The 26,851-nt window shown below is 36.6% G+C and overlaps 1 protein-coding gene across 2 annotated transcripts in view; it reads right to left on the reverse strand.

The window, feature by feature from the left end:
• Positions 1 to 5,688: 5,688 nt before the first annotated feature.
• Positions 5,689 to 26,851, reverse strand: part of apaf1 (apoptotic peptidase activating factor 1) — a 274,267-nt gene continuing 253,104 nt past the window's right edge. Inside the window, exon 28 of one of the 2 annotated variants that reach the window (XM_059987521.1) lies at positions 5,689 to 7,475. In XM_059987521.1, the coding sequence (XP_059843504.1) occupies positions 7,329 to 7,475 (147 nt within the window). In that variant the 3' untranslated portion in view covers positions 5,689 to 7,328. The remainder of the gene's footprint in view (positions 7,476 to 26,851) is intronic. The other variant, XM_059987522.1, reaches the window with a different exon arrangement.

Raw genomic sequence — 26,851 nt, forward strand, 5'->3', positions numbered from 1 at the left:
TCCTAATTACTCTTCACTCCTGTACTGCCTCACCAGCAGCATTCACATCTACTGTGACAAAGTGTTTTGAGAAGTTGGTCATGTTTAGAATGAAGTCGTGCCTAAGCAAGAACCTGAAGCTGCTGCAATCTGCCTACTCACAACAGGTCTAAGCGGATTCAATCTCACTGGCTCACCCTTCAGACTTGGACAACCAGGCTGCTGTTTATTGATTACAGCTCAGCGTTCAACACAATCATATCCTCAGTACTAATCAACAAATTTCAAAATCTAGCCTCTGTATCTTCCTCTGTAACTGGATCCTTGACTTCCTCATGGGGAGACCACAGTCAGCGTGGATCAGAAGTAACATCTCCTCCTTGCGGAATATCGACGCAGATGCACCTCAGGTATGTGAGTTCACAACTGTTGGCAGAATCTCAGATGGTGACGAGAAGGTGTACAGAGAGATGTTGCAACAATAACCTTGCACTCAATATTAGTAAGATCAAGGAGTTGATTGTGGACTTCAGGAAAGTGAAATCGAGAGAACACACAGGAGTTCTGAGAGGTCAGGAGTGGAAAGGGTAAGCAGCTTCAAGTTCCTGGATGTCAACATCTCTGAAGATCTATCCTGGGCCCAACATATTGATGCAATTATGAAGGTAGCAAGGGAGTGGTTATACTTCATCAGGAGTTTTAGTTAGTTTAGTATGTCAAAGACTGGCAAATATCTACAGATACACCATGGAGAGTAATCTGACTAGTTGGATCACTGTCTGATATTCAGGTGTCAATGCACAGGATTGGGAAAAAGCTGCAGAGTCTTGTAAATTCATGGGCACTAGCCTCCTAACCATCAAGGATATTTTCAAAGGGTGATGCCTCAAGAAAGAGGCATCCATCATGAAAGACCCTCACCATCCAAGATGCACCCTCTGCTCATTACTACCATCAACGAGGCAAGGGAGTGTGAAGATGTACGCTGAACATTTCAGGAACAGCTTCTTCCTCCCTGCCCACCATCATGTTTGGGATGGCCCGTGAACCCATGAACACTACCTCAGTATCTTGTTCTCTTTTTTGCACTATTTATTATATGTTCTTATTGTAATTTTTATGTATTGCACTCTTACCGCTGCTGCAAAACAACACATTTCACAATGATAATACACCTGATTTTGATTTTGCAGGTGCCACACTGGGACATTATTGGTTACCTCAGAACCTAAAGAGCCAGAGTTGAAGCATGCTGGATCTTTAAGGACCTCCTAATACATTGTATGCTGAGCAGCAGTGAAGGAGATACTTACAGGAAGATGGGACAAAAGAAGAAGCTACAATTAGACCTCTTTCAGAAAGCCAGCACAGCCCAGATGAATCAAAAGGTCTCCTTTGATCTGCAAGATTTTTGTGAATTTGTAATTAAGTTCTAAAAAAAAAATTACCTTGACAGCAGTATGAGATTGAAAAAATATATAGCATCACAAATGGTCTGGTGTTGAAAATGAATTAACTTTACAGCAGATTCAAATGTTTCAATTAATTTCATACAATGTACAGCCTAACAGGAATGTTAGTTATAGATAAGTTATTAAGTCCACTACTTTGTAAACGAACACATAAATAGAATTTGGTCACAGTTGAGAAAAAACTTCTACGCACTTAGCAAATTATCCTTTCACTTGCCAATCTTGAGCACTCCATGGTGTCTTAAACTGTCTGCTAATTGTTTAACTGATTCGCAACAACAGTGCTGTGTTTTAAATATATTTTCTTTCTGTTATACAATAATGCTGGCAGATAAACACTTACCTGCAGAGTCTGGAATTATTCCTGATCTCCTGTGTGGTTCCTTCTGCAAGTTTATCAAGAGGCCTATTTAAAAATAAGGGATGTTTGCAAAAGTGATTAGCAAACATAATATCCAAACTGTGCATTAAAATGACTTGCAAACTGATGAAAGTAATTATTTATAAGATAGAGCCTTCTGTATTTGTGTGCCCTTTGTTTCCAATTTGCAGACATTATTCCAGCTTCCCTTTAGATGGCCCTGGGATTTCTTCAGAACTGTTTAATTCCCATTAATCCTCTAAACCCATAATTACCTACAGCAGATTCCCTGGGATGATTTTCCTCAATGAAGTAGGCACTAATCCGATTAGCAAGTTCGAAGTAAATTTATTATCAAAGTACATTTGTGTCACCTTATACAACCCTGAGATTCATTTCTTGTGGACATCTTCAGTAAATCCAAGAAACACAATAGAATCAATGAAGACAGGATGGACAAACAACCAATGTGGAAAAGACAACAAACTGTAAATACAAAAGAGAAATAAACAATGAACACCAAGAACAAGACAAAGATTTCAATAGTTCCATTTAATATCAGAGAAATGTAGACAACATACAACCTGAAATTCTGGCTCTTCACAGACATCCATGAAATCAGAAGAGTTCCCCATAGAATGAGTGACAGTTGTTATGGATTCAGGCAATAATAAATATATGAGTTAGGCAACGGTTTTTATAACAAACAACACGTTTATTAAACACTGAAAACAAACCCCCCAAAAGTAAACAAATCACTAATGTAACCGGAAATCAGCTGCTCTGCGGCAGCTTAAACAGTTCTTAAAGCAATGAAGCTTAAACAGTTCTTAAAGCGATGTTGCAAAAACAGTTCTTCAAAGTAATTTTGCAAAAGTTAAAAAAATGCTCACAGTCCATTTAAGGGAGAGACTTTTTAAGACGATTTAAATTCTCTTTCACGTAGTGTTGCTTCGGTTCCCAAATCAAACTTTTCCCACGAAGAAACGGCTTAAAGGCACTGACCTTTCCTTTACAACACTGTACTCAATACTTTCTGCTATTTCGCTGGGATTAACACGAAAACAGTCAACAAATTCCTTCTGAATGAGGATCAAACAAGGTTGAACCTGTTTCAACGTCGAAATCGATTCTCCTCGATCTTCTAACTCCTGAACTCCGATCTTCACTCTCCACTGATTCTCAACCAGCAGTATTGTAAAGAAACTGCTGGCAATGACCTTTTAAACTTTAGGCATTAGATAAAACTTCATCTTTCAACTAAACTGCGTCATAACATTAAATCACGCCATGAAGTCAACATGGCAAATCCAGCCATGAACTGCCCCTCCTCACAGGGAGGGGTCCTCCTTTTATACCCTGTAAAAAAAACCTGTCACATGACCTCTACTGGTGGGAAAATGACATCACTCCACCATCACAAGACCATTACCTCAAGTCCAGTATAACTTCAACCCCAGTCATGTGACAAGGGTACCACTGTCACGTGTCACGGGTACGTAACACAGTAAAAAATGTTAGAACCACAAAGCACACCCACTACCCCCCCCAAAGCAACTACCCTCCCCGTCCAACATCAGCAAAAAAGAAAGGCATCAGCACCCTCCACCCCCAAGCAAGAAATAGCAAAGCACCCAAGAAAGACCATGATCTGCAGTCCAAGTACATCATAAACTAATCGTTCACCCAACAAATTGACATAACACAGGCTCTCTCTCTCCTCCCAATAGAGGGACACAGATGTGTCACCCTTTCACAGCGAGAGGGGAGACGTAAACAATTTGCTGATTTGCGATGTCAGTGCCTGTTGCGTTGCTTTTTCTTCCCTCCCTCTACCCCCCAGGTGTTCTCAGGTTCAAGAATTGGCAACAAACTCTCTCTCTCTCTCACAACAGTCAGCAGCACCAGCATAAAGTTGGCTCACACATGGAGTCACGAAGCCTCAGAGCCCTAAAGACACGCTCGTCCTCTAAGCCGCGTCCTTGGGATATCAAAAAGCGACCAGTTGTGAGCCCCTGGGTGTAGGTCCTACTGTCGCAAAGAACCAAAGTCTAATTGTAATTCTAGTCAGGGTCTCTGACAGAATTCCATCCACCTTGAAAAGGGAGAAAAGACAGATATTAAGGGTAGAAATTAAGCTGTTTCCACAGATGAGCTCAAAGGAATTGCTGTTAAGCACCATCATAGTTCTGTCCTTAACTTGTGGGAACAGTTCAGTAAAGGGGCAAGTGAAGTGGAATGAAATTATCCCCACTGGTTCAAGAGCCTGATGGTTGAGGGAGGATATCTGTTCCTGAACCTGGTAGTGAGTCCTGAGGCTCCTGTATCTTCTTCCTAATGGCTGCAGCGAGAAGAGAGCATGACCTCAATGGTGGAGATCCCTCACAATGGATACTGCTTTCCTACAACAGCACTCCATGTAGATGTGCTCCTAGGATGGGAAGGCTTTAACCACGAGGGACTGGGCCATATCTTCTACTTTCTGTAGGATTTTCTAATCAAGGGCATTGGCGTTTCCATATCAGGCTGTGATGCAACCAGTCAATATACCCTCCACTACGCATTTTTAGAACTTTGCAAAAATATAAGATGCCATGGCAAATCTTTGCAGACTCCTAAGGAAGTAGAGATGTTGCCACGCCTTCTTCATAATTGCACCTACATGCTGGGTCCTCTGAAATGTACCACCCAGGAACTTAAAGCTGCTGAGCCTCTCCACCTGAGTCCCCCGATGAGGACTGGCTCAAGGATCTCTGGTTTCCTCCTCCCCAAGTTAATAATCAGCTCCTTGGTCCTGCTGACATTGACTGAGAGGTTGTTGTTGTGGCACCACTCAGCAAGATCTTCCATCTCCCTCCGAGCTGCTGACTCACCATCACCTTTGATTCAGCCAACGTCAGTGGCGTTGTCAGCAAATGTAATCTGGCATTGGAGCTGTGTTTAGCCTCACAGTCATTAACTGTAAAGCAAGTGGAGCAGAGGGTGAACCTACACTAATGGAGATTGTGTTGCCAATCTGAATCATGTCAAGCTATCTATTAAACAGTTTGACTGTTTGGAACATTTTAAATATTTAAAAACTGTGCAATTTTTACCTTAAATGTAATCTGGGAAAATGTGGACAATTAAGAACAAAGCATCAAATATCACACCACAAACAGAAAATCTGCAGATGCCAGAAATCTGAGCAATACTCACAAAATGCTGCAGGAACCCAACAGACCAGGCAGTATCTACGGAAAAATGTAACAGTCGACGTTTCGGGTAGAAATCCTTCGGCAGGACACCATCCACTTTAAGATACCATAGGGATGCATGCAGCTCCAAAATTTTTCTGTGAGTCCATTGATGATTTTTTGGGAATTCCTCCCTCCCAATTTGCAATTTAGTTTTTGTTCTGGTAGTTTAATAAACAGGAAAAATGAAGGGTCTTGGCCTGAAATGTTGACTTTTTATTCCCATCCATAGATATTGCCTGATCTGCAGAACTCCTCCAGCACACTGTGTGCTTTGCTCTAGATCTCCTGCAGGGGAAAATGACTAAAACCTAGTGCATTGTAATCATGTCAATTGATTGATATATTTTAGTTCATATTATTTATATTTCTAACATGAAATAAAAATATTACTAATGTTTTCAAGGAGACTTTATAGCAAATCAAACTCAGTACACTGTGGTTTCTACTCTAAGCGGAACTTAGGATTAATGTGTTGAATCAATTGAACTCTGCAAATTTTAAAACAAATTTTCCTGTACTTTAAAAGAGGTCAAATGATCCTGTAAAATAACTCAAGACTTTTAAAAGTTAACTATGACACCACTTCCAATTAATGTTAAACCCAAATTCTGTAAAACCACTTTCTCTTGGCATCTCAAGACTCATTTTTAACCCTAACCAATTGAATTGTCTCTGCTGCAGTAAGCAGTAGGTTCCTTTTCCATGCATAAGTAAATTGTCTTAATATTTTAAACAAGGTTTTTCCTGAATTATACTAGTTTCGGGGATTAATTTTTATTGGCTTTAAATTTAAGCTGAACTGCAATAGCAATGTTTGATGTATACCACCAAACATTATCAAATAAATGAAAATTAATTGAACCTTCTGCATACTTAATTATTTTGGAGGAGACCGTATCAACAGTATCAATTACAGGACCAGGTTCTTCCTCATTTATCCATTTCCAGAAACCTAAATATTTGACAGTGCTGATCTCAGTTCACAAGTTCAGTCATGAACATTGTGTTGGCTGGGAGCATTTGACCCGCCTACAGTAAGCTGGAGGTCACAAGCAACTACTTGGCTGAGTTAGGAAGTTGTACAGCCTTTTTTACCTGCGGTAATCCAGAGTCCCTCCACCGTCTCTGAAACTCTTAGGTTTATAAATTTTGGGAAATGATGTTAATTCTTGATTTTCAAGGTTTCTTAGCTTTTATGTACGTTTTCCCAAGAGAAGCTGAAAAATATCAGACTGCCCCGATGGATAAGGTTTCCCTCAAAGACTGTAAGAATGGCCAATGATCCTGGATTACCCAAATCCAACAGTAATCTAAAGTACTCTTGTATAGACAGTTCTGTCATACCAATTATGTTGTAACTGGGAAGTTGAATTTTATGTGAGCCAGATAGATAGGCTCAGACTCCAGCCCTCCTATAATATCCTGCTCATCCAGATTCCCCAGTTTAGGTCAACACCAGATTTCAATGTCATGTCCCATCAGCATATGATTTAATACACTATTGCACAAAAATGCTGAGGTAAAGTATTTTGAAGGTCAGTATTACTCCAGAAAAAGGCATTATGGGAAGTGTGCTCTGTAATATTTTTCACACAGATAACATAAATATTTTAAATAGTCATGAAAATTTTAATTGCATGAATTATGAAAATAAGAATTGGTAGAAACATAGGCGTGAAGTTTAAATGAACATTTTTAGGATCAATACTCTTCAAATAAGAATACTATTCAGCTCTGATAATACCATTCTCTGAAACACTGCTCCTGAAATCCTGCGAACAATCTTCAGGTATCAAACAGAACATCTTATCAAATGAAAAGCTGCAAACCTGAGTAGTAAGGAAGTCAGTGTGTGTTTTTTGTAAACAGTACCAAGCACATATTTCAAAGTGATCAAGAAGCCTTGAGTGTTTGAAAACCAGTCACGTACTTTAAACCTCTCTAAACTGCTCACTGTGCTTCAAATCTTTAATGCGTTCCGCCACAGTCTCAAAGCAATAATATACCAGCAGTGGAGTCACTGGATGCAGGAGGTGTGAATAACAGAAAATATTATCACATGCATTATCTTAGTTCCTGTGTAGCTGAAATCACCAATAAATTTCCAGTAGCAATTTGTTGTGTATGAAAAAATTTAAAAAATTTCCATAAAATGGCTCATAGTCCATAAGCTGATCTGCTCAAAGTTTCAGATAAAGCATTTTAAATGCAATAGATGTAAATCTTCTCAGCAGAAATCACAAAAACTTATGTTTTGTCTCTTCAGAGTAATGCATTTCAGGTTATCATTTTCAAGATGTAGAGGATTCCAATATTGTCAATAGTCACAAAGGTCTTGAAGTCAGATGAAACATGTATGGATTTCAAGTTTGTCCCATTTGTGTAGAATGTCTGTAGAGATTCTCCAGTATTTATATCCCACCACTGTAAAAGAAAAGTAATGTTATTGTAGATTTTACTGTTCAATACTATCATTCAATTTGCTCTCTACCTCTCCAAATGGAATTTTTTGTCCACTTTGAAGTCAATCTGTCTTCCTGACATTGACAAACACGAGAAGACCAGATCGATCTTACAGCTGACGGTCCACAGTGCACCATGAAGCAAAAAGCGAAACAGTTTTATTTGCAGCCACTTGCCAAAAACAACAGAGGTTTATCATCAGGTTATAAGAATCTCACAATGTTAACAATCTAATGGAAACATCCTTACTGCACATTCCACATCAATTTCCCTAAGAAACTTGTATATTTTAGTATCATATGGATCTAATTTATAGAATCTTTCCTTATGATGCAACTGATTAACACAGAAATTGGTCTAACAACTCAGTTCAAGGTAAAATTTAGGGACAGACTATAAATGTTGATCTTGTGTACAGTATCTACCCAGTCCCCACCAAAACAGAAACAAAATGTTGAAATACCCACACAAGCCCTTTCTCAGATTGAATAGGAGACAGCCAACACTTTTAAAGCTGCAGGGAGGGTGAAAGAAGGGAATGTCACTAGGAGGGTGACCATAGGAATAATTCAGAGTGCTCCTTTTGCCCCTTATTCTAATACATGTTGACCTGTCTTGCCCCTGATTAAATACATCTTTCTTTTTAAATGCTATTTCCAAATGCCTCTTGTCTTTAGCTCTCCAGGTTTCAATGAGAACCCTTGTGTCACATCACCAGTATAGACAGTTCTTATTTTTATCACAGCTAGCATTGGATAAAACAGGTAGCTACTGCCATAGAAAGCTGATACAGGTGGGCATGTCATTTATAGTTTATATATGAACTAGCTCTCAGTTTGAGCAAATTACAATATGACTAAGACATAATAAAATACCAGCAGACATTACATGTGACGATGCAAATTTTTAATGAATACACTTTCTCTATATCAGATTCCAATGCTGTATTTATGGCTTTCTTAACCACTTGATTATTCCTTTTATTGTCTTGCATTGTCCACTGACATTTGAATCATCCTAATTTGGGGAAGGATTGCCAAGTGGGTATCCATACTTCTGCTTTACTGTTCAAATATGTGTCTGATTATAGAATGGAATGAAAGTGCATTGAGAAATAGATTTCAGCAGAGTAACTGTTACCAATTATATTTTACATTTGAGCGCCCGTACATTATTTTGAACAACTTAATGCAGAGCTGCTGATCTCATTCAGGCAGATAGATGGGTCTTCTCAGATTTCAGGCTAAAGGATAATGCTGGTGCAGATTGGGTACTAAAGTAGTGTAGCGGTTAGCATGATGCTATTACAGCCTGGGGCATCCCAGTGTTTGGAGTTCAATTGCGACACCGTTGTGTAAGGTGTCTCTGTACATCCTCCACATGGAATGTGTGGGTTTTCCCTTGGGTATTCTGGTTTCCTCCCACAGTCCAAAGTCGTACTGGGTAGGTTAATTGGTCATTGAAAATTGTCCCGTGATTAGGTTAGGATTAATCGGCTTTATTGGGGCAGCGTGGCTCAAAGGGCTGGAGGAGGAGCCTACTCTTGCACTGTATCGCTAAGATAAAATTATACAGTTTTGGCCATAGGCTGATTAAATTAGGACTGACGAAGGAACACTTGATGTAGAGCTCAGGTGCAAAATATGTATAAAGTTATTTCATTATTCAAGACCGTTTAATGTTATTTCCAGTACACAAGTGTAAAGGAGAACAAAATAAGTGTTCTTCAGATCTGATACAATGCAAAAAAACGCAGTAAGATAAAGAATACAATAAGTTAAAATGCAATATAAATATAAAAACATAAGGTAATTTATATAGATAGACTGATTGTATGTCCATGAAGTGACACCAGGCACTGAAGGGTCTGTACATAAGGAGACTGACAGGAAATGATAAACTAGTGGTGGTGGGGAATGTTGTAGGGTGGGTTAAATGTATGGAGGTGTTCATTAGTCTTAATGTTTGGGGAAAGTAACTTTATAAACCACTTCAAACAAGGAGAAGCTGTGCCACTTTCACACTTTCAAAAAAGGCCAGCAATGCAAAATGCAAATGTCAGCGATTATAAGACTCCTTTTGTTTTAAAGGGTAACATTTTGAAGTGCCCTTCTCACTACTATAATTAGAAGTGACTGGTCTAATCAACAAAAACTATTGAGCTCCTGCAAGTAATATGAATGTAGCTTCCTGTCAAGTGATTGGTATTTCAAATTAGTCAGTTTAAAGTACTTCTGCTCTCCTGAATCTCATTACCTCATTGCACAAGTGTAATGAGTATAGAAGTGTCTCAAAGGTAGCTGAGCAGCTTTGAATTACAATTCGTTTAATGTCAACACCTGAACTTTAATGGCAATTGGAAAACTGCAGATGTCAGAAATCTGAAATAAAACAGGAAACAAGTCAGGCAGCTTCTGTGAAATGACGAACAGCTAATGTAGGTATGAGATCCCACAACAGAAAAATCAGTAAACCAGTAGGACCTTTCAGTTCTAACACATTTTCGTAAGTAACTTAAACATTACTAACAGTCAAAATAAAGAGTAACATCTTTAATGCAGTCCCTTCCCAAGACAGATCTTTCAAAATTTACAACCCCTTCAGGAAATAACTGCAGTATTACTAATGTCAAAAGTTATTCAGTCCTACTGAATCACATTATTGCTAATGTTTTATAAGGACAGGCTCCTTCCATCTAAATACCATTTATCCAAAGAATACACAGTCATCCTCTCAGAGGGAAAACTGCTGTGCAGTCAGAATGGCCTAAGTAGCTCATCAGAAAAATATGCCAAAGTGAATCTGTCAAAAACATAGCTATTATTTCTAGAAACTCAAACCTAAGGGTTATTTCTGCTTACAATTTTTTACAATGGTGTTTGTCATATATTGTGTTCCAATTGGTGCATTAACAATGAATGAAATTTCTGATTCATCTGACTGAGGTTTCAAAGGGAAAAAAACACAGCCCGCAGTGTCAAACCAACATTCTCAGATCTTAAAAATTTATTTTCCCGATGGCAAACCCATGATGGTTATTCATCACTGGCTCTCTTATAGTGAAACATGTTAACACAGTCTGATCACAGAAAGGGAGAAATATTGAGAGATATTTCACTCCCCCCATGAAATACCTTTTCAGTCTTATTCCAACATCTGGAAGAGCCAGAGGGATCAGCAATCACCACAATTCATCAAATTAAGAAACAGTACTGCATTCAAGAAACATTACTAAACTCAAGCATTACTAAGATGCATTAATTGTTGCAACACATCTTCCAGTTAAAAGGTGACCAGAAGTTTTCTTTGCTGACTGCTATGCGTTACCCTGACTCGAGTCAGTGTCAGCAGAAATAGACATGGTAAGAAAGGAATGTCAAAATAAAATTCAGAAAATAAAAGCAAACTATAGGAATTGTTTCAGCACACTTCCTCAAGATCTATTATCATGCAAACATTAATATAGCACTGTACCCCAGAATGTAATAGAATGTAATTACATTCTATTGGACTTTGGGGTTTAACCGTGGTACAGGCAACCTCTACCTTATGGGAAGTTTGGGGGGGGGGGGCAATCCGTTAGTACAGCCTGTAGTACAATTTTTTATAACATAAAATCGTGTCATCTGCGCTTGCTTCAATAAACCTTTTTTTTAAAAGATAAATTCTATGGGAGTGAATTTTATTCTATATTGCTAGATTTTGGATGGTAATTTGTAAATTCTTTAAGGGTGAACTTCTGTAACTTGAACTGATATAACACAGAGTCAGCAGTATTCTTTTAGACCACAGACTGAACTTTGTAGAATTCCACAGATGAAGTCCTGTTAGAGTGCAAACGTACAATTCAAAATTAATTACCATTGCTAATAAATATTGGCCAACCTGGCTGATTAGTTGCCAGATAATCCTAATTGTGTATAATTATATTGGATTTTTTTGTTTTTTATTAATATTTTCAGATTAGATTTAGCAACTTCTTTGTGTATTTTATGCTGAAGATACTGTTTCTATATATGCTAAATATTCATTGTTGATTTTCAGTCCTGATGAAGGGTTTCAGCCTGAAATATCAACGGTTTACTCTTTTCCATAGCTGCTGCTTGGCCTGCTGAGTTCCTTTGGCATTGAATTTCCAATATTGAATTTTGAATATTGAATTTTTATGATTTACTGTTGTTCTCAAAGGCTGAGAATTATAGAGGACAGAAATAGGCCCTTTGGTGCCCGCCCATCGCCTCCCTCTGGTACTCCTCCCCCTCTTCTTTCTTCCATGGCCTTCTATCTCCACCTATCAGACTCCCCCTTCTCCAGCCTTGTATCTCTTTCATCAACTTCCCAGCTCTTTACTTCATTCCCCCCCCCCCCCACCGCCAGCTTCACCTATCACCTTGTGTTTCTTTCTGCCATCCCTCACCTTTTAAACCTACTCATCATTTACTCTCCAGTCCTGCTGAAGGGTCTCGGCCCAAAACATCGGCTGGACTATATTCCCCATATATGCTGCCTGGCCTGCTGAGTTCCTCCAGCATTTTGTGTGTGTTGCTCAGGCTTCCAACATCTGCAGATTCTCTTTTGCATGTGTTCTGTACTCCTCCATGCTTTCCCTTCTTCTGTGCCTGAATTGATGTCTCTTAAACATTGTTTCTGATTGCATAATTTTATCTGGCATTGAATTCCAGTTAGTAAAAGGGGTTTCCTTGAAAATGCTGATTATATGATGCCACGTGGTTGTGATGAGGTTGCAAGTTTTCTGTTGCACCTGTGCTTGCGCATATGACAATAAACTTTGATTTGGATGTGTCTAACAAAATGTTTCCCTCAAATTCCTTGTAAAGCTCATTCTTCTCACTTTATATCTATTACCCTCTTATTTTTGATACTGGAAAATATTTGACTGTCTATTCCATCTATGCCTCTTGTAATTTTATATGTCTGTTTTGGGTCACCAGTCAGCCTCTCTCACTGCAGGGAAAACAATCCCACTCTCTCCAACCATATCTTCCTCATGGTGTTACAACCAGAACTGCATACAATAATCCAAATGCAGTCCAACATACAAATTTCTATAATCTATGTCCTAACCTATGACCTACCTGTGCCTCCTTCACCATCCCATCTACCTGAGTTGTCACTTTCAGGAAACTATGGACTTGAACCCCAAGGTCCCTCTTCATTCCTTAGCATCTTACTACTGTACACACCCTGTCCTATTTGGCTTCAAAAATGTATTATCTCACAATTCTATCTGCAAATTCTTCACCCAGCTTTCCTTCTGATCTATATCCTGCTGTAACCTTAATTGCTATCTACATCACCACACTTTCATGTCATTAGCAAATGTACTGATCACACCTGGACACCATGGTAGACAGTGGTTAGCACAACGCTACAGCATCAGAGCTCAGAGTTCGTTTCTGGTGTGCTCTGTAAGATGTGTGCACCTTCTCCCAGTGACTGTGTGGGTTTCCTCCAGGTGGTTCTGTTTCTTCCCACAGTCCAAGCGTATACCAATTATTAAGTCAATTGGTCATTTTAAATTGTCCTGTGATGAGGCAAATGTTAAATATAGGTGGTTGCTGGCATTGAGCTGGAAGAGCCTGTTAATGTGCTGTATCCCTAAATATCCCCGTATCGAGCCAAGTTGGAAGCCCAGGCTAACCAGAGGGATGCCAGTAGACTATGGCAGGGTCTAAATGAGATCACTGGGCGCAAAGAAAAGGCTGGGAATATCAATAACTGTAGCGCTTCTCTTCCTGATGAACTTAACATATTCTACGCAAGATTCGAACAGAAGAGGAGCATCCCACCCCCTCCGGATGAACCGGACCTGGTGGCATTGAGATTCACCGTCACCGAGGAAGACTTCCTGAAGATAAATCCAAGGAAGGCGACGGGCCCAAATGGCGTCCCGGGACGGGTTCTCTGGGCCTGTGCAAGAGAGCTAGCTGGAGTGTTTGTTGACATCTTCAACTGCTCCCTGCTTCAGTCCCCGTGTGTTTTAAGAAGGCAATGATAATCCCGGGGCTGATGAAGAGTAAGGTGACATGTCTGAATGACTATCGACTGTGACTCTGACATCAATTGCTATGAAGTGCTTCGAGCGATTGGTTATGGCACACATCAACCATAGCCTACCGGTCAACCTCAACGCTTTGCAATTCGCCTACCGGAACAACAGGTCAACGGCAGATGACATCTCTCTGGCACTACATTCCTCCTTAGAACACCTGAAGAATAAAGATGCATATGAAAGGCTCCTTTTCATTGACTACAGCTCTGCCTTTAATACCATCATTCCAAATAAACTGATTCCGAAGCTCCAGAACCTGGTTCTTAGCACTCAGATCTGCAGCTGGATCTTCAACTTCCTCACAGACAGGACCCAGGCTGTAAAGATAGGTGACAAGCTCTCCTCTACAATCACTCTGAGCACCGGTGCCCCACAAGGCTGTGTACTCAGCCCCCCGCTGTACTCACTGTACACCCATGATTGTGTAGCCAAGTTTCCATCAAACTCAATATATAAGTTTGCTAATGACACAATTGTAGGCCGTATCTTGGGTAATGATGAGTCTGAGTACAGAGAGGAAATTAAGAACCTGGTGGCATGGTGCGAAGACAATAACCTATCCCTCAACGTCAGCAAGACAAAGGAATTGGTTGCTGACTTCAGAAGGAGTAACGGACCGCACGACTCCATCTACATCAGTGGTGCGCAGGGGGAACAGGTCAAAAGCTTTAAGTTCCTTGGGGTGAATATCACAAATGACCTGACTTAGTCTAACCAAGCAGAGTCCACTGGCAAGGCAGCCCACCAGCACCTTTACTTCATGAGAAAGCTGAAGAAATTTGGCCTGTCCCCTAAAATCCTCACTAATTTTTATAGAAGCACCGTAGAAAGCATTTTTCTAGGGTGCATCACAGCCTGGTATGGAAGTTGTCCTGTCCAAGACCGGAAGAAGCTGCAGAAGATCGTGAACATAGCCCAGCACATTACACAAACCAATCTTCCATCCCTGGACTCACTTTATACCGCACGCTGTCAGAGCAGTGCTGCCAGGATAATCAAGGACACGACCTACCCAGCCGACACACTTCTTGTCCCTCTTCCCTCCAGGAGCAGGTTCAGGAGCTTGAAGATTCGTATGGGAACAGCTTCTTTCCAACTGTGATAAGACTGCTGAACAGATCCTGACCCGGATCTGGGCCGTACCTTCCAAATATCCGGACCTGACTTGCACTACTTCCCCTTTTTTATTTTCTAATTATGATTTATAATTTAAATTTTTATTATATTTACTTCAATCTGTACTCCAGGGAGCACAAAGCGCAGAATCAAATATCGCTGTGATGAGTGTACGCTCTAGTATCAATTGTTTGGTGACAATAAAGTAAATAGATAAATAAATACCTACAATATTCACATTGTGAAGAAGAACGATCCCTACACTTAACCCTGCTGTACACCGCTTCCAATGGGAAAAGCATCCTTACACCACTACAATATGCCTCCTATCACCAATCCAATTTGATTCAATTAACCAACTTGCCTTGTTTTAACCTTCTGGAGTAGCGTGCTATGTGGGATCATGTGAAATGCCTTGCTAAAGACAAAATCTATTGTCTTGCCTACTTTATTCTTACACTGAAAACTGAACTCATCCAATAAAAGTATGCTTTGTTGCTTCACCAGTACTGATAGAGTTTCTGATCCGAAACTACTGGCTTTTGCAATCTCTTGATCTGAATTTATGTTTGCAAACCCAGTTGAAGAGGAACTTAGACAGCATGTACGTATGTTTTGTTTTAGTGTTTTAATTTTCATTTTCTACTATAATCTGTTTGAGATTCTTTTCTAGAACCTCACGTTTTTTTCTGAAAACCACCAATTACTCTCTTGCAGAGGGAAGCACTGTTGCCTCTGTAGAAACAATGAAACTCTACATTCTATACCTGCAGGATTTCCTGAGAGTCCAGCGAAACAGGAGAACAAAATAAATGTTTAGGTTTAAATCTGAAGGGATTCAAAATTTGTCAAATGTGTGAGAAGATACTAGACAAGTTGAGTCAACTTTGTTTAGATCTTCATGATGACCCTTACGAAATTTACTACATTGAGTTTCAGAATTGCAATGACTTCCTTTGAGGGTCAACTGGGTTATTTTGTTACCCCAACAAATCTTTCCACAGTTTTAAAATTTAAAAAAAAGTTCTTATCATAATTCAGTCTCTAAATACTTTACTAGATATTAAAATATCTAGTTCTGCATCCTGTTGAACTGAAGGCCAGTTTTATAACATTATAAAAAAAATCAGAGAGCATTTGGAGCATGCATTGGCTGCAGTCTATGAATTCCAATTTGTCTTTGATATTGTAACTTCCTCTACCTATTGTGCTCATCTTGTAAATCACATTTAAGACACTTCTGGATTATTTTGTAAGGATTCAATGTTGATGTCACTTTCAGTGTTTCTGCAACTAAAGTAACATTTCCAGGAGAGGAGGGATGGGAAATAGAGATTCAAATTTGATTGTCGTTGCACAGCACGTCAAGCACCACCTGCACAAAAAGACGTAAACATTTCAACCTTTTTTTATATCAGTGAAAAGTCCGCAATGTGCCTGGAACCTGGGCCAATCTTTGTGGAACAGTGCAAAAGGAAGAGGCCACTCATGTCAGAGTAGGAGTGGGACAGGGAACTGAAGCATCAGACAGCTAACACAATTGTGCAGAGAAGTGTCCTGCAAAATGATCTTTCAATCTGAAATAAAACAGAAAATTCTAGAAATACAGTAGACAGGCCAAGCAATATTAGCACATAGAGTTTTGACTTCAGGTCAGTGACCTTTCCTCAAAACTGCATTTCAGAGTTTGTTTTTCTCATGTGGAGTTCACATCAAATATAGGACAAACTGAAACTGCTGAACTAATACCTTAGTTACCACTTGGGATTCATTCCTGAGAATAAAAGTTGAAATTGAATTAGCTTCATAGCGCTCTGGGTTTACACCTCCTCTGGCATCTCGCTCCATATATTCACCAACCTTTGTGTGAAAAGACTGCCCTTCAGATCTCCTTTGAATATTTTCCCTTCCCTTCAGTGTGCTTCCACTAGTTTAGACTCCCCTAACCTTGGAAAAGTACAATCTACACCACTTTAGAAAGGAAGCTTCAGCTTCCTGGAATCTGAGGAGAACAATCACAGCTGATCCAATCCCTCCTTGTAATCAAAGCCTTCATTCCAGGCAACATCCTAATGAATCTTTTCTGCACTCTTTCTAATGCTTTCTCTGATGTAGTGATCCAAACTGCATACAATATTCTAAATAATATTCTAACCAAATGTTTATACAGATGCAACACAATATTCCAACTTTTATACACAATCCCTTGACCTGTAAAGGGAAGCAAGCTGAGCAACTTGCCCTATCCAACTGAATTGCTATTTTTAAAGAACTATAAACTTGCTCCATATATTAATGCTTGAAAGATCCCAGTACCTTGTACACATGTCCAACTAGTATTTAACAACTCAAAATGCATTGTCAATGGTGAACAATTATGAACAATATGGCCATGTGCTGCTAAGTTAACAAATTTCACGACACATGCCGGTGATAAAAAACCTGGCTCTGATTCTGACATTCATCAAGCTGCAAACAAGTGACCTTTGACAGTTTTACTCTTCTTACTTGCCATTACTCTGTGAAGTAACGCTAAGTTTGGATAACACTGTACAAGTCAAAACATACCTCCAGCCTACCATACACCTCAGCATTTTGACTTTCTCCCCTCCGCTTCCTGCACTCCTCCTTTCCCTTCAGTTGCTGTCTGGCTGATTTCAGCAGTCCACAATTTGAAACTGTTCGCATTTTAGATGTATAGCAGAAGAGAAACTACACTGCAGTCAATGGATCACACTGCAGTACAAGTACTGGACAAGGTGAGTCAACTTTGCAGCATTTACTGGAAATACTAATGCCGCTAAACTAGAGAAAGTAACTGTCAGCAGGTTCCATATTCATAATTTATTTTAACAGCTTTCTTTATAATATAAATGTTACACTGCTGTGTTATGTATAAAGCTTTATTATGTATTTAACATACATCCTTCAACTGTAAAATAGCATAGAAGCATTTGAACTTAAATTTTTCACTGTAATAGTCCATTTTCAATGACACTGAAGAGTCAAGTCTAAATTTTTATCTTCAATTAGACCAATTAGAAAGTTAGATAGGTGAAATAAAGGCAATGTAAGAATACTTCCAACCCCATTTATAAAGTTATTCTATCTCTTTTAATTTTATATATTTCCATTTATTATTTATTTGCTTTGGGAAGATGTGTTTGAGAATTGGAGTGTAACTTTTTCATGTTTTGGTTGACACAAAATTGAGGTATTGTAGCTCCATCACTGGAGAGACTAAAGTCCGTGAGTGTGCTCGTGCATGTGCGCAATTTCTAATGTAAATGTGGTCAATGGAGGTTATTACACGGCTATTACAAAAAAATGAGAAAACTAAATAAAAATAAAAAGTGCTTGCAGATGTAGTATTTTTAGAGTACGTCATTGAAATATCTTTAACATAGGTTTTTCAAATACTAAATTAAAGATTCAAAGTGCATTTATTATCAAAGAATGTATGAATTATACAACTTTGAGATTTGTTTGCTCACGGTTAGCCACAAAGCAAGAAATCCGAAAGAACCCATTAAAGAAAATAATACAAATAAAGGGCCAACACCCAATACACAAGAGAAAGGAAAAAAAACATAACTCATTCAAATTGAAGTGAATAACAACATTCCAAACCAAAATGAATCCTCAGATCCAAATCCTGGAGAAAACTGGAGTAGGCCCGACCACACTGCCCAGCGACTTGCCAGGATTTCACTGCGTGGCCCAAAGCAGCTCTCAGGCTCATCAAATCAGCTTGGCAATCAGAGCAATCCAACTTCACACCAGGGCCAGTTGTATGGGCATTGGAACTCCACTACCCCAACTTCTCCTCACCAAATCACTCACTCAATCTGCATCGAATCTGCAATACATCATTTCAGCTCATCCCCCAAACCTGCCTCGCCATCGCGTGCCTCCTCACTGTGTGCGGAGATTTACCACAAAAAAATGTTTTCAGTGATGTCTTTAGTTGAATTTCTTGCCTTTTGAACTACCCAGTGCACTGTTGTGCACATTCAATAGTGCTATCTTAACTGGAATTACTAGAACTAATTATTTAAAAAAATGCAATGGAGAAAAAAGGTATAGTGACAATGCTTCAACTAGAGCAAATCTATCTTGAAAATGTTACTCACTAGCAAAGCTGACATAGATGTGCATGCAAATATACATAAGTTATATTATATATACCCTTGTGAATTCATGCAGACAAAAGCAATATTTCTTGATCAACAGCATTGTCAAGCTGACAGTCTCCTATAGTGACAAGAACCTCACAAGCTAAGTAGTACCATAAAAAAGTAACATTACTATGACTCCATTGAACTGTTCCCACTCATTCATTTCTGGGAACTACAGGGAATAGCTCCAATGTGAGACACTTTACAGGAGGCAATTGCTTAGAGTGATGGATCCTAGACTGTGGACTGAAAAATTAATGAAATCAATAGATTAGCAACTTTCACAGCCACCCAACCGCAAGACAAAAATTGATTTAAGCATATCTGTAAAGGCACGGAAGATTACATGAGCTATCATGGAATTGATCAATATGCCTCTTGCATCTCTGGAGAAAAATAATCAATATATAAGTTTTAAAAGCTGATATATCTACTTCAAGTCTTTTTATATTCTTTCTGGGTAGATTCTAGCATTAGTATAAACTAACAAATCATATGAGAAACTGGGAACGTAATTTTCAAGCATTATGTTCAAATTGAAAAATATTAAAAAGCAAAGACATTCACTGCATTAAGTGAATTAGAAAATTTATAATATTCAGATAAACAAATAGGATGCGTTTCATCAGTGATATAGAAAATGAACAAATACAATTACAGTAGCATTTAAAATCATAAGCTGCATTACACCTCTACCCTCTTCATTTTTGGTTTATTTTGTATTAAACAACCAAGAGACTAATAAATATTTAATTTAGAAGTAGACCAACAACACAGGGCACTGGCTTGCAATATGATACATGCAATTACCTTGTGCTTGTATATAATTATGAAATAAAAACATTGGAAAAGAATAAAGAATCTGGGTGTCTAGCTTTTAGTGTCATCTTTAAGGGTAGATGCACTATATCAGATGTAAAATTAAAAGGAATAAGGGGGGGTGGAGTTTCAAGATGGCGACGTAAGCATCTGCCTTTTAGGCGCTCTTTATTTTTTTAACTATAATCACCCTTTAATTAGATCTTTTCGAACTTAATCATATGAGTTGCTACCTTTGATTGACCCTTTTTTCCTAAAATAATAGTTGATCTAATCTTGTCAAACTTAAAATGGCTACAAGTAAGAAATCGGCTAAGGATCCTGTATCCATCGACGCAATTTCTGGTCTTTTGGACATTAAACTGGATGTTAAATTTGCGGGTATGGAAGGTAAATTGGACAATAAACTGGATGCTAAATTTGCGGGTCTGGAAGGCAGACTAGAAGGTAAATTGGACAGTAAACTGTTAAGTTTGGAAAGGAGGATTACTTCGAAAATATCCGATCTTGAAGGAGTTGTTAAATCGCTTGAAACTAAGTTTCAGTCGCAGGCGTTAGAGGTTCAACAGCATGGAAATAAGATCACGACTCTTGAACAATCAATTTGTGAAAAAGCACGTACAATTGAAGTGTTAGAGAAGAAGATAGAGTCGACTGCTAAAACTTTAGATCAGTACAAGTTTAAAATTACTGATCTTGAAAATCGTTCTCGCAGACAGAATTTGCGCATCATCGGAATTCCCGAAAAAGTTGAGTCCGGTGATTTAACTGAATTTTTCTCTAAATTACTGTGGGAAATTTTCGGTGGTGAAGGTTTGAAAAATGAACCTGTTATTGACCGTGCTCATAGAGTTGCGAGGCTTTCGTCTGTGCCTGATAAACCACGAGCGATGATTGTTCGCCTTCATTATCCTCGTGAGAAAGAGCTTCTAATTCGATTAGCTCGTAAAAAAGGTATGATCTCCTACAGAAATTACTCATTTCGAATAGTTGAGGACTATTCGTATGAAGTAATGAAAGCCAGGATCGCTTTTAAACCAGTGATGGCAGAGATTCATTCGACTGGATTTAAACAAGCTTTAATGTATCCAGCGAAGCTTAGAATGGTGCTGCCCGACAACAGTCTACACTTTTTTAACACTCCTGAAGAAGCGAAGAAATTTGTTGAAGAATATCGATCCTCTAGTGCAACTTGAACTATGAGTTACATTGAAGATTTTTTTTTTGGAGAGAGGATGTCATTTCATTTTAAGTTTTAACCCTGGAAGTTGGGTTATAACTTTTTATTTTGAACTATGGGTCTGGGTCTTTTTTTTTTACTACTATTATTATTGCTTATAGATGCTGTTTTAATTTTTATAATATCCTTTTTTATACACGTTTGTATTTTGTAATAATGAATTATTTTTTCAAAATGTCGTTTCTTCTTCCCATAAGTCTTTACTTTTTATAAGCGTTTATTTGCTTGCCTGTATTTAGAAATGGAACAAAGGTTTTGAATTCTTTTTTTTTAGTTTTTTTTATATATGTTGTAGTGTCTATTAAATCTTTTTTTTAAAAAAATTCTATTTTGATAACTTTTTTACTAAATTTTCTTATTAGATTGCTGAATTTATATTCATATTTTGTAATATGGCTTTCTCAAAATGTCGTTTCTTCTTCCCATAAGTCTTGGCTTGTGAAACGTCATCTTTGTATCTGAATATGGAATTTCTTTTTTAAAGATGTATTACATTTTTAAACTTTAATGTTCATTTTTTTTTTATTAATGATTTTTCTGGTTTTACTATTTTAGTTTTTTTTTGATTTGTCTGATATGTGTGTGTATGTGTATGTGTATATATATATATGTAGGTATATATATATTTTTTTTTTTGCAACTCTATTTTAATTAGGGTGTTATATAGTTTTTTCTTAAAAAATTTTCTTATGGAGCTGCCATCTTGAAATGGGGGTAATTTTAGTATTAGTTTATGCGCCTGCCGCTTGGCTTTCTTTCAAAGGGTGGGGGGAGGGGGGAGGGATCTTTTTTCATGCTTTTGCTTTTTATTTTTTTGCTTTTAGTTTATGGGCTGACTTTAAATTGTTAATATTGTTGAGGTGTCAGGATCTCCGGTTGCTCCTGAATCAATTTTCCTTCTTCCTAAATTGTGGGTTATGTGTCTTTTTAACCTTTTATGATACACACAATTAATATTGGTATGATGGATAAATCTATTAACTTTATCTCGTGGAATACTAATGGTTTAAATCATCCGATTAAACGTAAAAAAATATTTAAAGTATTCCATAGATTGAACGCTAATATTATTTTTGCACAGGAGACCCATATTAGGAGGGAGGATAATCAACGTTTTTTTAGGTTCTGGAAAGGACAACAATTTCACTCAAATTGTACCGCTAAAATTAGGGGTGTGTCTATTTTTATAGACGCCTCAATTTCGTTTACACATTATGAAATTATTTCTGATCCACAGGGTAGATTTTTGTTGATAACTGGTTCACTTTTTAATCGGAAAGTTGTTTTAGTTAATATTTATGCTCCAAACTTTGATTGTCCTGAATTTTTTAAACGTTTATTTACTTCTCTTCCTAATTTGAATGAATATATGTTGATTATGGGTGGAGACTTTAATTGTTGTTTGAATCCTTCGATGGATAGATCTAAACCTATTCGAACTCTTCCGAATAGATCAGCTTTACTTATTAATTCTTTTATGGTTGATTCTGGAATTACTGAAATATGGCGGTTTTTGAACCCTAAAGATAAAGAATTTTCATTTTTTTCACATGTATATCATAGTTATTCTAGAATTGATTACTTTCTTATTGATCATCGTTTATTAACAGATGTTATTGATTGTAAATACGATTCTATTGCTATTTCGGATCATGCGCCTTTGAAGTTATCTATCAAGATTTCGGACTCTTCTATCAATACTAGATCCTGGAGACTTAATGCTACTTTACTTCAAGATCCAGAATTTATTACCTTCATTAAGCAACAAATTGACTTATTTTTTTCAACAAACTATAATGAAGAGATTGATAAAGGAATACTTTGGGACTCTTTCAAGGCTTTTATTCGTGGACAAATTATTTCATATTCCGCTGGTAAAAGAAAACAAAGATATTCAGATATAGCTTTATTGGTGGATAAAATTAAAGAAATTGATAAGATTTATTCCGTTACTCCTACCAAAGAACTTTATAAGAAGAGAGTTGAGCTTCAAATGGAACATAGTTTATTATTATCTTCTTCAATTGAGAATCAATTAATTAAGACTAGGGCTCAATTTTATATTCATAGTGATCGAACTGGTAAATTGTTAGCTAATCAATTAAAAGCTATTTCGACTAAGCGACAAATTATTAAAATTCGTAAACAAGACGGTAATTTAACTACTGATTATAAAGAAATCAATAACACTTTTCAAGATTTTTATAAATCTTTATATCAATCAGAATTTGACGGTGACCGGTTTACGATGGATAATTTTTTTAATAATTTGAATATTCCTAAACTGATAGATGAAGATTGTAGCTTGCTTGATGCTCCTATTTCTATGGATGAAATAAGAGAGGCTATCTCATCAATGAATTCAGGGAAAGCTCCTGGTCCTGATGGTTTTATTGTAGAATTTTTAAAAACTTTTTCTTTATTGCTTTCTCCTTGGCTATGTGAAATCTTTAATGATGCGTTTGTTAAGAAGAGACTACCTCAATCGTTTTATGAAGCTACTATCTCTTTAATTCTTAAAAAAGATAAAGATCCTACTTTATGTGCATCTTATCGCCCTATATCATTATTAAATGTAGACTCTAAGATTCTTACAAAAATTTTAGCCATTAGATTAGAAAAGGTATTACCACAGATTATTTCAGAAGATCAAACTGGTTTTATTAGGAATCGATATTCCTTTTTTAATATTAGAAAATTGATTAACATAATTTATACTTCATCACCTACAACCCCAGAATGTGTTATCTCATTAGATGCTGAAAAAGCCTTTGATAGAGTTGAATGGACATATTTATTTAATGCATTGAGAAACTTTAATTTTAGTCCTAATTTTATATCATGGATTAAATTAATATATTATAAACCTGTTGCTTCTGTTCTTACAAATAATTATAGATCCTCTTTTTTTCAATTATCTCGTGGTACGAGACAAGGTTGTCCTTTAAGTCCTTTATTATTTAATATTGCATTAGAACCTTTAGCTATTGCTATTCGTGAGTCTCCTAATATTTTTGGTATTACCCGTAATGAGAAGTTATACAAATTATCGCTTTATGCTGATGATTTGTTGTTATATATTTCTAATCCTAGTAGGTCTATTCCTGCTATTTTATCCTTGTTGGCTCAATTTGGTAGTTTTTCTGGTTATAAGTTAAACTTAGATAAGAGTGAGTTATTCCCTTTAAACGCGCAAACTTTATTGAGTGATAGGATGCCATTTAAAGTTGTTACTGATAACTTTATCTATTTAGGTATAAAAATCACCAAGAAATATAAAGATTTATTTGGACTGAATTTTTTACCTATGCTTCATCAAATTCAGCAACTTACTACTAGATGGTCTCCCTTATTTTTATCATTAGTTGGTCGGATTAATGCTATTAAAATGATGATTTTACCGAAATTTTTATATTTATTCCAAGCTTTACCAATTTTTATTCCTAAATCTTTTTTTGATAATATTGATTCAAAAATTTCCTCATTTGTGTGGCAAAATAAAAATCCTAGGTTAAGCAAAAGGCAATTACAAAAGTCTAAAAAAGATGGTGGTCTAGCTTTACCTAACTTTAGATTTTATTATTGGGCGAATAATATTCGTAACCTAATGTACTGGAAACTAGATTTGGATTCACCTGTGTGCCCACAGTGGGTAAATTTGGAATGTAGTGAGGTTAAGGGATATTCTATATTTTCCGTTCTTGGTTCTTTTCTTCCTATTGATTTAGCCAAATTCAATAAACAGATATCTAACCCTGTTGTTAAACATACACTACGAATTTGGTTTCAATTTCGCAAATTCTTTAATCTGAAAAACTTTGCTCTGGACAGCCCTATTTTATGTAATTTTTTTTTTAAACCTTCATTGACAGATCAAGCTTTTAGTATATGGAAAAGGAAAGGTATAAAATGTTTTCGTGATCTTTTTTTTGAAGGTACTTTGATGTCTTTTGATCAACTATCCAACAAATTTGAATTACCTAAATCTAATTTTTTTAGATACTTACAAATTAGAAATTTCTTACATAAAATTCTTCCATCTTTTCCTAACTCAACTCCATCGGATTTTTCAGATTTGATTTTTACTTTTAATCCTTGTCAGAAGGGATTAGTAGCTTTTATTTATAACATGATTATGAAGATACAGCCAGAAATATCGGATAGAATTAGACAAGAATGGGAAAAAGAACTTCGATGTAATATATCAACAGATAAATGGGAAAAAATTTTACAAATGGTTAACTCCTCCTCTATTTGTGCTAAACATGCTTTAATACAATTTAAAATTGTACATAGAGCTTATATGTCTAAAGATAAGCTTGCCCGATTTTATTCGCATATTAATCCTCAATGTGACAGATGTCACTTAGAAGTGGCTTCATTGACTCACATGTTTTGGACATGTCCCACTTTACATAACTATTGGAAGGACATTTTTGATGTCATTTCCTCAGTATGGAATATCGATTTACAACCCCATTTTATTACTGCAATTTTCGGTATACCAAATGAAGATGGCAATCAGCTTTCCCCTTCAATCAGACGAATGATTGCCTTTGTAATATTAATTGCCAGAAGGTCTATATTACAAAACTGGAAAGAAGTAAATCCTCCTACTACATTTCAGTGGTTCTCCCAAACTATTTCTTATTTGAGTTTGGAAAAAATCAGAAGCACTATCTTTGATTCTTCAATTAAATTTGAAGAAACCTGGGGACCATTTATTCGACACTTTCATATGAATTAATTTGGCCTATTTCAGATCCTTTTCTCTACTTATACTTGTTCAGGTATGGAGTTCCGGAGTTCTTTTCTTGACACCTTTATATATTTATAAAGTGCTATTATTGCCCATGTTAGTTTTAGTTTAGTATTTTTTTTCAATATATATTTTTTCTCATATATAATTTCAATTTTTTTTTCTTCTTTTTTCGACGATTATTTTTGTTTTTTTTTCATACATATTTATATAGACTTGATTGATTTATGTACCTTTTGTTGATGGATGTTTTAATAGGATATTATTATCCTATTACTAATGTAATCTCAAGTTTATTGAATCTGTAATCTATTCATTATTATGTGCTGTTTTTTTTAATATATGAAATTTAATAAAAAGATTGAAAAAGAAAGAAAAGGAATAAGGTATTTTCACAATATGAAAACCAAATAAATTATTTAATGCACATTCATAATTTATTCTTGTATTTATCCCCTGGCATTCAGTTGCAATTATAATTTGAAGATTGAGTATCAGTCAAGTCTATTTATTTTAACATGGCATTTCTGATTATGTGTAATCCATACTTCAAAATTAAATTTACTTGCTTTCTTCCAAATGAAAGAAATCTTACTAAACTTAATGACTACAATAAGCAATAAACAAATAGTACTTCACATATGATCACAGAGTAAAATCAAATTATGTATTAAAATCATATAATGTGTATTCATATTTTCTGCCTCATAATCTTTATATCAATTACAGATGGTCTGACTTTAAACAAAACAATCTGTTCTGTTTCAGCCTGCTTTAGTTTCTTTTCCCATAGTTCCCTGAATATTTCCTATCAGACTATATTCTGAGGGAGGTGTCAAATTACTCTCAAACATTTTTCTCTTGGTTAGAATATTTCATCTCAATTTAGTAATTTGGTTAAGAATGTGACAGGTAAAACTTTAATCAGCAACAAGTATAAAAATAAATTAAAAACTTACCAACATCAATTTGAAATAAACAATGTACTTAATTTTTGAAAAATTTGCAATGATTGTTTCCATCTTCCCAATAAGCGCTGCAATAAATTTTCTTGTGAATTAAATAAACCCTAGTCAAAATCATCGAAAACATTCTCAGTGCAATTTTTTAACATGCCTGAATTATTGTATAAAGAATGACTCATTCATTCAT

The sequence above is a fragment of the Hypanus sabinus genome, chromosome 13 (assembly GCF_030144855.1).
Source record: "Hypanus sabinus isolate sHypSab1 chromosome 13, sHypSab1.hap1, whole genome shotgun sequence".
Taxonomy (NCBI): domain Eukaryota; kingdom Metazoa; phylum Chordata; class Chondrichthyes; order Myliobatiformes; family Dasyatidae; genus Hypanus; species Hypanus sabinus.